Raw genomic sequence first — 13,231 nt, forward strand, 5'->3', positions numbered from 1 at the left:
TGATGTTATTATTCATTAGGAATAATTGGGTTCATTTGATTTGCATTTATTTCATTTTAGGCTTCCCATCACTGATATTATATATATATATATATATATTTTTGGGTATATGAAACATCAACATGGTTCCAAAAGTCAAAACTACACGAAAAGATATGTTCAGAGAATTGTCACTCACCCTCTTTACTCTTTACCATGTTCCCGTCCACACTATACAGTTTGATTAGTTCCACATTTAGTATCTTATTCCTTTCTCTATCTTTTTGTACAAACAAACAGATACATGTGTATTTTTCTAATTTGTCTTTTATAAATACGAGGTAATATATTGCATATATTCTTTTGTAATTTTTTTACTTCAAAATATATTCTGACGACCATGATATATTAGTTCAGCATCTTCCTCATTCTTATAACTACACGCTACAGTTCATGCAGCGTGCTCCTGTGTGTGGTGTGGCTCACCATTGCGTATTCAACTGCTATTCCCTGGCTATGGGTAGAAACAAATGACTGTTAACATATACCATTTTTGAACATTGAAAGCTAAAATAACACCTCAGTTCTGGCTGTGCTAAGCAAGTAGAAGTGTTATAGTACCAGGATATTGCGTTTCAGCAGTTAGAGCAACTCTTCTTGAATACATAAAATGGTCTAAGTGTTCAGGTGTCTTACGGAAGAAAAGGAGCCAATGCAGGAAAGCTTTCCTGTGAACAGAATAGTAGGGAAGTCGATGCTATGATGTACTGATGGGTAATAAGAGAAATGCATGTCGAATTTCTTTTATTTTAATTTAATTTTAAAATGTCTAAGAAATTAGTATTGGATATTTCTTTGTAAAAACGCACTTGATATTTCTAAACTTGTAACGTATGCTATTTTTAACGTACATTATTTAAAAGGAGCCTCCAAAATTAAGCCAGTTTTTGGTACCTAATGGTGTTCATGAAATATTCATGAAAAAAATTGTAACTAACTCCTTAGGGGGACTCTTTGCTAACCTTTATTTTGTTGGTGAATGCATCTTTCTGCAGTACTTTTCATCACTCGTAGTTTCTATGAGTTTGCATAATCTCATCTCTGAATAACAGATTTTATTGGCAATAGGGAGCTGCTGGGGTTATAAACGTTCTCAAAACACGGAACTCGTGTTACAATGACAGCTTAGGGTTTCTGTTGATCAGTGACATGAGAGATGCTAGAAATCACTTGAAAAATGAAAAATGCATTGAAAAATTTTCGCAATGCATTTTAATAGCAATATACATGATAGTAATTTAGATCATAATTACCCCTTTGGCAGCAACTGTGCTTACCCTTTTTTTGGTCCAGTGCTGACTCTGCTGTTTTCTTAAAATATTGTCATTATCAATGCAAACTATCGCTTTAAATAGTCTCCACATCTCGCATCATCTTATTCATCTGTACAAGTTTCATCACTTAAATAATAGGTACCAAGAATTCAGGAATTATAATGCTAAAACCAAACTAGTTTCATTTACAGTTACTGACACAGATAAAAACCCACATACGTAGAGATAGACACACACACGTATGCACACATGCTCTTATAACTATAAGAACTTAAGCTTTTTGACTATCTTGGCTTTATGGTGATGGAATTATTCTGTTTTCTGCAGTTTACATGCAAAAAAATTACAGAGTGAATGTTGTAGAGGAGGACTTGAGCCTAAGTGACTAACTTCACACAAAAATCACTTAAGGTTTCAACCTGTTCTTCCAATTCCCCGACATTTAAAATTTTAAATCTCCAGAAACCATATAGTTTGGATCTTCATGTTAAATTCGTAAAGAAAATCAGCATTTTAAAAGTCTGAGAGACTATTACCCGCAGTTGAGAATGTTGCATGGTTAATTGTGATATGGGCTACTTTTTGGGAGAAATAAGGTTTGATTTACTGTGTTGAATCATGGTTTACAGCATTTGGAGTAATGTTGAAGGAAATAATTTCTGATTCCTGCGATGTCTCAAATCTAGGCAAACTTTTGCTTAAAGCACCTGCAGGCTGTTAGACCCTCTACTGGGGACTGAAAGATCTTTGTTCTGACCGATGGTGGCGTTCATGCTGTGCCCTGCAGAGCATGCAGACTTTCTAGATGTAGCTTTTTACTTTTATTATTTTAAAAATCAGGTTATCATTTAATGGTAGATTCTCTGTGGTTGTATAGAAATCATTCAACCATTAGAAAAAAATGAAAGGAAGTCACTTCAATACTTTCCACTGGTAACTGGAAATACGATATATTTTTTAATTTGTCATAGAAATGGTATTCCAAATTACTCTGCAAACAAATAAATAAATGAGGGTACATGCACCGAATAATTTTTTATATTTGAACTCAGGTGAAATGCAGGCTTTGAGACAGGTACAAAAGAATCTGGTCTAAGAAGGGTCAAAGGAAACGGTTACTATTACCTTTAATAGTTACATAGTGAAAGCAATAGTGTTTGGTTTTAGAGGATTAGAAATGGTAAGGGAAATAAATACTGAAAGCATGTGTTATGTTTTATATCTTAGAGTATATTTAATAAGGGATCTGACAAGAGTAATGTATGTACTTTTCTTTCCGTTTTACATTTGGTGTTTTAGAATAAAATCTACGAAGGGATTAAAAAAGATTTAAAAATTATGTTGGATAAATACCCTTCTAATTTTCATGATGTCGGGCAGACATCCTTATCTCAGTCATGTGTTTGATGTCACAGGGATAAAGCTTTCTAAGTATCTTCATCCTCATGGCTAATGGACTTGGTTATATGCAGACGTGAGGATCCTTCCCCTCTCCTTCTCCTTCCTTTGAAGTTAAGTAAAGTGACAGAAACTCAAGATGAGCTGTACTTAAAAGGAATATTTCTGGTTATCCGTGTAACATAATATTTTCTTCCCTCAATTTCCTTTCTTTTATACCTGTATTTTGAACATAATATAATAAAAGGGGGGAAATTGTGCTGAAAATTAATCTCCCAATTATCTGGTCTATTTCCTGTGTTTTTAATTTGAAATATTCCTTTCTGAGTAAGTATTTGTTTTTTCAGAATTTTTGTGTGTGTGTGTGTGTGTGTGTGTGTGTGAGTTATCTTCCTCCTGTTTTAATCCTTGGTCTATACATACCTTCCACTTTATTACGACCTTGTTCACAATCGAGTGCCAGGCATTTTACAGGGGATTGGTGACGCAGCGATGAATTAGACGGAAGCAGACATTGCCCGAGTAGATGGGTTCTGGTGGAGCAGATGGCGACATAAAGAGGTGCCGACATGTACCAACAGCTCCTTAGTCCTAGGAGGTTTGGGTGCCTAGCTCATTGCTTTTCCTCCTGCTCACTGTCATCATCCTCGCTAACGTCATCATTCACATAGATGGTCCATCCGACACTCTATACTCTTGTTTCCTTTGACTTTATCGCTCCCATTGATCTTCATTTTCCCACCGAATCTCAACAACCCCATTACCTTCGAAAGTAAAATACCACCTCTAAATATGGTTTACAGACTTCCTTTCCTGAGCATCACCTATCTTTCGTGCTTCCTAAGATTTCCACTTAAAGAATTCTGTAACCCTTTTAGAACTGTTAATCCGTTGACACTACCCTTTTTTAAAAATGTTTCTTAACTTCCCCACCCTCCCTGCCATACCTTTACCTCTTATGGACCTTAGACCAAGCCCTCTGTTCTCTTGCATAAAACATCAGTTCACTTGCCTTTTCATCCGTATAAACTCTGCCCTTGGCGAAACTGGCCACCTCCTCTGCATTCGCACCTCAGCACCGTGTGCATCTGGGGGGAAGCATATAGCCACACGGACTCGTATGTCCTGAATGACCACCGTCGACCAGCAAGCTCTTAACGGTCCTCCTTACCGATGTCCAACCTTGTCGGGGCACTTGACCTTCACTTTCTCAAAATGACTTCATGCCTTTTCTTCTCATAACCGCCAGCTCTGCATCCTTACTTCTGGCTGATTCTTGCTGCCTTTATCACCGAGCATGTCGCTCTGATGAGAATAGAACTGCCACATCTCACTTTCCAGTCACCAAAAGCGAGTCTTCCTGAACCCGTTCCCTCGGGTCCCGCTTTTGCTCTTCTGTCGGTGATGCACGTTCCACGTGACTGCGTAAGGTCAGTCCTTCCCCTTATGTCCTGCGTCACGTCGTCGGTCCTTTACCCAAGGATTTTGTTTGTTTGTTTGTTTGTTTGCGTACTCGTTTGTTTCTCTGCTCTGTATCTACGCTCTGCATCGTCAGTTTCTTCCCCTCGGCGTGGTCATTCGTATCAGCATGCGAACATGGTTCGGGTTCCCCTGTAGCTACTGCCCTGATTCTTTGCTCCCTTTTATAGAAAATCCCTTCACAAGAGTTGTCCATTCTTCTTCTCCCCCTTAGACTTCTGCTTAGGCTTCTCCCCAATCCACTACTCAAGCCGACGTCGACAAGGTTACAATGATTAGTAGATGGTGGCACTATTTATTTAGTTGTTGAGACCAAAAACTTTGGCATCATCTTCGACGCCTTACGGCCAAACTATCTGCAAGTCTTGTCTGATTTACCTTCTCATCGAGCAACTCTCCCGTCGTCCATCACCGGCATTTTATCTCGGGCCACTGTCACGTCCCGACCAAACAATACAATAGCCTTCTAATTCGTGTCCTCGTTTCACGTTTTGTCACGTACAGTCTGCTGCCGTACAGTAGTTAGAATTTCCTTTTAAGAGTGCTTGTTAGATCTTTTCTATGTTCGGTACCCTCGAGTAGTTTTCCATCCTCTGAGAATAAAACCTGGAGTCCTTGCTGTGGTTTGCGAGGCCCTGTCAGTGACCAGCAAACTTTTCTTAAACGGCCACACAGTGAGCAGGCTTTGTGTGTCCCCAGGCTCTCAGTTGCTGCTGCTTTGTCTCCCTCCTCCCTTTCCTCTCCGATCTCCTCTTCCTCTTCTTTCTTTTTTTTATAAGTTTTTGAAAATGTGAAAAGCATTCTTAGCTTAAGAATCAACACAAACATTTGGCACTCAGACTGTGGTTTTTCAGTCCCCTGTCTCCAGGATCAGAGAGGCCTGTTTTCTCTGTCTGCGTCCTCTATATCCGTGTCACGCTCCCTGGGACTTAGACGCATCTTCTTGCTGTCCTTTGAATATGCCAAGTTCATTCGTATTTTCTCCTGTTTGCTTGAAATACCCTTCTCCCAGGTTTTTTATGTCCCCTCCTCTTCCCTCTCGTCTCTACTCAAATGTTATTTTCTTGGAGAGAAAAATGTCATTTGCTCAGACTTGCGCCTCTTAAATAGCTACTTCCGCTATCACTCACTCTCCTTCTGTCTTCTCAATTAAGCAGATGGCACCACGTTTGGGCGTAGACTAAAAACCTAGCAGCCATCTTTGTCTTGTTTTACCTCTATATCCACATCATGTAAACACGTTTTGGCACACAGTAGGCACTCAGTATATCCTTTAAATGATAAATGGAAAAGTTATTTTAATACAGAGCGATGGGAATTTTGAAGAAGGAATCCGTAGGTGGGGGGCTCAGATTGCGTGGCTGAGAAGTTAGTCTCAGCCCAGATCTACCTGATATCTAAGAGTTGGCCTGTGCAAGAACATAGCAGTGATGCGGGGAAGGGTTTGGGTAAGAGGTAGGCGGGCGTTAAGGGCAGCGACCTCAGGTGAAAATGCAGAGGCCTTTCTTTAGGTAATAAATTGTACAAAATGGAAAAACTTAATATGGCTGAAATAAAGAAGTATTGTTAGCCAGTGAGTTTGTTTGTTTTGTGTGTGTTAACAGGAAAAACGAATTTTCTGCCCCATTTAAAATGTCCACCTTTACCCTCATCCTTCAACCAAACACACCAAAAATTAACAGCTCTGTTTCCATGTCTCGAACTAGAACGAGCCCAGAAAAAAGATTGACAGTTTGGTCTTGGTCTTTCAGACGAGTGGAACCATATACTACTTTTTTGTTTGGGTTCATCTATCTTGCTGTGTTATCAGGAGTGAAGTTTTTTATAGTTGCGTAGTATTCCACTGTATGGGCAAACCACGACTTGTTGATGAAAACTTAGGCTGTTCCCAGTCATTGGCTGTTATGAATAAAACTGTTCTTTACACTGTGTGTATGTATATTTTTTTCCTTTCCTGCTAAACACCTACTTGTGCACTTGCTGAGTCTTACGGTCTGCATATTTAACTTTAAAAACCAAACCAGACCAAACAAAAAAACTATCAAACTGTTTTCCAAAGTGGCAATACCATGTTAAGTCTCCACCAGCCACGGGAGAGTTCCAGATGCTCTACATCCTCAACACTCTAGGGGGCATGTGGCGTTATTTCATTTGTGGTTTTAATTTGCATTTCCCTCTTGACAAATGATTGTGAGCATCATTTCGTGTGATTATTGGCCATTCGTATATCTCTTGTGAAGTTTTTTATCCGTTTTTTAAATTGGTCCGTTTGTGTTATCATTACTGAGTTATAGGAGTTTGTTAAATATTCTGAATACACATCCTTTATGAGAAAACATTTATCATTGGGAGAGGCAGTCTGTCATGAGCCCTGAGTATCACTGTGTATTTTTTACTGGTTATGCCAAGAATTCAAGGTCCGACTGCTCCTACCCAGGCCATTTCTCAGGGTTGCCTTTGCAATGAGAAGCCTTAGAGGTGAAGTTATGTCTGTCCAAGGATAATGAGCAGGCTTGCTACTGTTCGCTGTAAAAAAAGAAAGATGACCCTCCCCATACCCCCCTGCCACCCCCAAGTTCAGTGTTCTCCCCTGCAATGCAGCCCACTGCACGTGCAGGAATCCATCATCCATCAGGGGAGATGGTGGTTTGGGGGACCAATATATATGCGTGATAAAGTATTTTGTCTCTACTTAGGAGTCTTGCGTCTTCTGCCAGCATCCACGAAAACAGTAGCAGGCTAACTTAATTTGCGTGTAGGGTAGAATCTCAGACTCTGCTCAGTTCTTGACGTGCATTGCAAATATTTTCTTAGTCTGTGACTTACTTTTAATTTTTTTAATGAAACTATCTGAATAAAAGAGTGGAAGTTTTAAATGTTGAAGAATTTTATAGTTAGTGCCTTTTGTATCCAATCTAAAAAAATTTGGCCTTCCCCCAGAATATTAAAGATTCATTTTCTTCCAGACATTTTTTAGTTTTAACTGTTACATTTAGGTCTAGAATTTAGGTTTACTTTCTTTCACATGGATATTTAATTATTCCAGCGCCATTTGGTTAAGAGATTCCTTCCTACTCGATTGAATTACCTTGACACCTTTGTTGAAAATCATTGACCACACAGGTTCAAGTGGATCTCTGGACTCTGTTCTATGATGGCTTCTAATTTGATTACTGTAGCTTTATAATAAATCTTGAACTCAGACAAAGAGCCCCCAACTTTATTCTTTTTCAAAATTGTTCTCTTTTAGACCCATCCCCCATATTTCCATGTCAATTTCAGAACATGCTTCTCAATTTCTGCAAAAAAAGCTTGCTGGGATTTGGATGGTTATCATATTGAATCTGTAGATTATTTTTCACAAAATGTGTTTAATGGATATTCTTAATAATACGGAGTCTTCTAATCTACAAACATGGTATAACATCCTCATTTATTTAGGACATCTTTAATTTCTCTCTACAATGTTTTATAGTTTTCAGTGTATAGATAGTTCCCTTGTTCAAAAATTTTCATAATTATATTTTATGGTGCTACTGAAATAGTATATTTAAAATTTTCATTTTCTAAATGCTGATAAATTAGAAATACGAATTAGTTTTATATGTTGAACTTTTAATCTCTGACCTTACTAAAATCATGTAGATAATCATCTCATGTACAAATAAAGACAATTTTACTTCTTCCTTTGTAGTCTGTATGTCTGTTGCTGTTGCTTTAATGCACTTGCTGGGACCTCCAGCCCAACAATGAATAGGAGGCAAGAGCTGACATGCTTCTCTGTTCCTACTGTTCCATGGAGGGGAACCAACATGGGAGTTATAGTTGCTGGAGGACTTCATGAACGGGGACATATAATGTTGTATTCTGTGTTGCAAAAGCAGTTTATGCATTGTTCAGAGTTTTGGATGCCTAAACTTAAGATTTTTGTAAGGACCCCATAGAATGTGGATTCAGTGAGCTCCCATTTTGTGGAATTGTGTCTTTTGGTTCAATTAAGTTTATCTGTAATTATAGTCACAGGGTGGGAGAGTAGAAATTGTAATGATTTAAGATAATTAAATCCTTATCTTTTATTACCGAAGTACAAGGTAATATTAAAAAGTTACAAGTTTAAAAAGATCAGAATAAGCACATAATTTAGACATTAAGTATCTTTCAGAAGAAACAGTTAAGAGAATTAAAAGTGATTGTGAGATAGGGTTTAGACATAGGCAGGTGGCTTTTAAAATGCCTTTGAATATTACTTCTTTAATCCAAATGTACTTATTGCTGCTTATTTTTATGTATGAGGAAAATATACTTTAAAAACAAATATCAAATTAATAGTCACTTTGAGATGCCTTTTCTCCCATTTCTCTATTTTTTAAATTGTCTGTGTGTTCAACAAGCAGTACTCGGTAATTTAAATAAAAAAAGACATTGATAAATGCTATGTTAATATAAGTTGAATTTATTCTCTTGAGATATAATATAGTCACTGATAAAAATCGGATATTAATTTTCAGTGCTTCACCACTTCATTTCCCTTTTCAACTTTATCATTTTATTTTCTTGAGATTTTGCCATCGAGTTTTTCTTCAGTAAATTACCACTTTGCTATTGATGAAAATCACCTTCCCAGGGCTAATTTGTTTTGCATTATTGGGAATGTTTGCTGTATACTATATAGCAAACTAATAAAAATGAAAAGATATTTTTTTAAAAAAATCACCTAATTACCTGCCATCCCAACGAATCTGCTTTTGAATATGTACCATACCTTTCCTTCACCTTGGATGTGTAATTTGTATTTTAAATATAATTCTGAACTTTACTGTTCGTTCGACCTCTTCATTTCCCATCTGGACTATATATGTATCTTCTCATCAGGTCTTGCTGCTTCTGATGATGCTTCTGATCTCAGTAAGAGTCACAATTCTTTTGGTGGCTTTAAGGCCTATAGTCCCCTCCATCACAGCATTTTTCTGGATATCTGCGTGGTCAGCTCACTCCTCAGACCTTATAGTCTTAACACTCAAGTTTGAGGCCTTCGGATTCTTCTCTGTGAGGCTCTCTTCAGCCTCCCAGTTTGAAATAGTATCCCGTCTCCTGTGCTCCTGTTCCTCGTCTCTGCTTTTCCTTGCCTCTGTAGCACTAATCGCTATCTACAGGGCTATATATTTTAATTACTTCTTTATTGTCTGTCCTTATTCTTCCCTTGGAGAATAAAGCCCCGTGCAGGTAGAGGTTTTTGTCTCTTGCTCACTGCTCTTTTTTTCAGAACTTAAAACAGCGTCTGGCACTTCGTAGGCACTTAATGTCGACTACTGAGTGAACTCCAACTCTTCTAATCCGTATATCATACTGCCGCCAGAGCGATCCTCCTGAAACTCCCCTGGAGAAGCTCATTGTGTAGTAGTGCTTTACCCCGCCACCATCTGGTCCCTATCTTTAGTTATATGTGCTTTTGTTTTTCTTTTTGGGTATACACGTGTGTTACGTTTTAGTCTGGAAGGTATTCCCGTCTAATTCTTTGCCTCCCTAACTCCTACCTTCTCCCTGTTTCACAGTCCCCACGTGTGCTGCCAAGTTAGCTTCTGTTTCTCTTTTGGGTTGCTCGGTACCGTATTATAGGACATAACCTGCCCTCAAAAGGATAATTTCTTTGCTGGCATTTCTCCTTCCAGACTTAGGTTTTGATCATCTCTGTGTCTACAGTGCCTAGAACTAGGTACTTCATGGTGGTTGAATGAATTAATGATTTACAGCTTTTTGTGTTGGTTGGAATAGTAATTTTTAATAGGGTCCTTCTTGTGTTCAGTTTTGATTTTTATTTTGTGTGTGCCTAAACTATATTTCTATGTTTTAAGATATTTTCTGTGATATACACTTTGTTTTCTATTATATTTTAGATTTGAAAAGCAGTTAATTTATATACCTTTTGATATTATGTTGCTGTCTTTTGTGGATACCATGGATTGTGAATTTATAGATTTATGGACAGAAGTGAGGAAATTATCCCCTCAGAATCATATTGCTCTGAGCACTTGTGTGCAGCGGTCAACGTAAAAAGTGTGATTAATGTAATTGTTATTTTAATGGGTCATCTTCACACAGCATGAATTGAAATTCTTTTTTTTTTTTTTTTCAATTTATTTTACAGGGAAGTCTTAAGAGAAATCGGCAGATCTCCCCTCAGGAATTCATCCGTGAACTAAAAATGGGGCCTGCGGATGAGAGACTCGTCACGTGCCTCGAGTCTCTCCGCGTGTCTTTGACTAGTAATCCCGTGAGGTAATTCATGTCTCCAAACATCATCAGGGCATGTGACTGAATTCAGTAGTTTGTTTTTATCTGTGATTTTTAAAAAACTACTTTCTTTACGGCACCTGTAAATAAGTACCTGGTATACCCGTACAGCTTCTTAAGGTAAAAGTTGAATACATAGTATTTATATACATGAAGAAATAATAGTCTCAATAGTACTTTTCTATTAATTGTTGAGTGATAACATAGCCGATGTATTTAAAAATACATGGTTTTTCTTAGAATTTTTAAAAATGGGGTATTTTTTAAAAGAGAACAATCATGATCAGAAACTACTAATTTAATGTGACAGTTTCACTCTAAATTCTGGTATTGCATATATACTGGCTGAGTCCTGTTTGATATAGCAAGAAATACTATTAATTTTTTTTCCTTTATTATGGTTGTGTTAGTTTAGTGTTTTAGATTTAGGAACTGTAAATACAGGATGTCCAGTAAAATCTGTACTTTAGACATGCTTACACTAAAAATATTGTTTTTTGTGAAATCCAAATTTAACTGGGCGTCCTGTATCTGGCAGCATGACCATAAGGGTGTCTCTAGATCAAATTTTAGACTTTGTAGCTCAGCATATTCTTGAAAAATTTTAAGCAGAAGTTATTATAAAGTATCTGAACAGTCATAGAATTAGAATTTCAGAGCTCCAGGGGTCTAAAGTAGATCAGTTTTGACTTTTTTATTGTGTAACAAATCAGGGCTTATTTCTGCATAAGAATATACCTAAATGTGTGTACATATATATTTGTGTATGTATGTTTTTATATATATGTGTGTGTATATATATATATATATTTTCTGAGGGCCAGAATGACAAACTATGATTCGTTAATATGTAAAGGAATCTGTGATACTATCTGATTAGCGCTCTTTTTGGATATACCTGTAGTTACTCTGTAGTATGAAAAAAAATATTGACAGTACATGTATTGACAGTAAAAAATATTGACAGTAAAAGACCCTCCTTGCAGCGTCACGAAAGTGAGTGAGGTTTCAGAAGTGTGAAGAGTGAAGACAGCATCTGTAGTATATTTCAACTTTGTTTTATTGTATTTTGCCACTGTACTACATTGGTTTATACTATAAACCAATGGTGGGAATGAGACCAGGGACTTCATATATATTATTTACATCCCTTTACCAACAGTGCTTAGCATATGGAAGGTGCTCGTTAAAGAATTATCGGTTGAAACAATGAGGTTTGATTTTAGCCTTCTCCAGTCTTACCTTGGCTATTGTTGTTAGAAACTAAGTTGAATTAGGATTTTATCTAACAGGTTTGGTTATACTCAAACGGCTCTGGTTTCCTGCTTAAACCACCCTCGTTAAATGTATTCATTCAAAAAATAATTATTGAGCACTTGCTATTTTCCAAGTACTATCTTAGATGTGGGCCTTGAGTAAATAGCAAAGCCAGTCTAGGCCCTGTTCCTGTGGAGTTCACGTGCGGGAAGAGGGTATTTTTGGGTCGGTGGGGAGATTCTCACACTCATTTCTCAGTTTATCCAGCAGCTACTGGGCCCAGAAGATATTCATGGCTTTTCGATATAATTAACAGACTTTCCCTTTACCTTTTCTTCTTCACCTTCATCTTCTGAGTAGATAATATGGTAGCAAAAGAAAAATTGAAAGGGTTTTTTATTTTTATTTTTTTTAATGAATTCATGTACATTCCAATGGTGATTTCACCTAGGAAAACTGGGGAATAACGCTGTATGTCCCTTTCATTTGAACCTAATTGAAAGAAAATCAAACACTTATGGAATGCAATTATTTTCCCCAAGAATCGACAGTTCTAGAATATATTATCAGGAATACATAAGTGCTATGAATGTTTCCATGGAGTAGTCTTTTTAATTGAAAAGAATAGAAAATCTTACTGGGAATTTTTAAAAATTCATGGCATTTTATGTAGACAGAAAATTGAGAAGATACTCAGTATTTCTATGTCCAGTGCTCTGATTAGAAGAATGACTTAGCTGGACATGTAAAACTTAAAATTATACCCATGATCAAATCTTTGGACTTTGCTATCAGTTGTGATGTATCTGCCGATAAAATCACTTTTTCGTATTTTCTTTTTTATGTACAGTATGTGACTAAATTCCAAGAGAGAAGGAATTCTAACTTTCGTAAGCTTTTGAGATTGTTAGATCTGTGGTATTATTGAGAAAATACGAGTTAAAATTCTTTAATGTCTGTGAATAGAGTTGAAAAAGAAACAAGTGAAGTTATTAATGGCGGTTCTTCAATGCTAGGATCAGGATTTATTTAAATTGAAAATCAAGGAAGAAGCAGGAGCACCTCCTGCCCCCATATTTAATATTTTTAGAGCCATTTATCAACTTCTGAAACTGCCTAGCAATGATGAGCCATGTCAACATTTTACTATCCAGATAGTAAATTACGTGAAAACCAGATTATTTGCCTTGTTTTTTGAAGAGTTGATTTGCAGATCGCAAAGTTCTTCTATTTGAAGTTTTATTGATTATTCAGTATTCTTGGTGACAGTTTTGAGCTAAAAGACATGGTTGTTTTATTTTCGGAACACTTGGGAAAAGAGCAAGTTCTTCAAATGATCAAATATAAGTTTTAGTGGATCTTGACATAGTCAACAATTATGTTTAAGTCATCAAACACATTGAGATGATAACGTAACAAGGTAGACACTAACATTATGACTGATGTCAAGCGTTGTAGTTCATACCTGTCTATGCATAGTGCAAAGTAATTAT

General features: G+C 36.9%; 1 protein-coding gene across 1 annotated transcript in view; it reads left to right on the forward strand.

The window, feature by feature from the left end:
• The window catches only part of DIAPH3 (diaphanous related formin 3), a 425,074-nt gene that overhangs the window by 84,929 nt on the left and 326,914 nt on the right, over positions 1–13,231 (forward strand). Inside the window, exon 4 of the mRNA XM_039877169.1 lies at positions 10,336–10,466. Within this exon, the coding sequence (XP_039733103.1) occupies positions 10,336–10,466 (131 nt within the window). The remainder of the gene's footprint in view (positions 1–10,335; positions 10,467–13,231) is intronic.

This window comes from Pteropus medius, unplaced genomic scaffold (assembly GCF_902729225.1).
Source record: "Pteropus medius unplaced genomic scaffold, Ma_sr-lr_union100, whole genome shotgun sequence".
In the NCBI taxonomy this organism is placed as follows: domain Eukaryota; kingdom Metazoa; phylum Chordata; class Mammalia; order Chiroptera; family Pteropodidae; genus Pteropus; species Pteropus medius.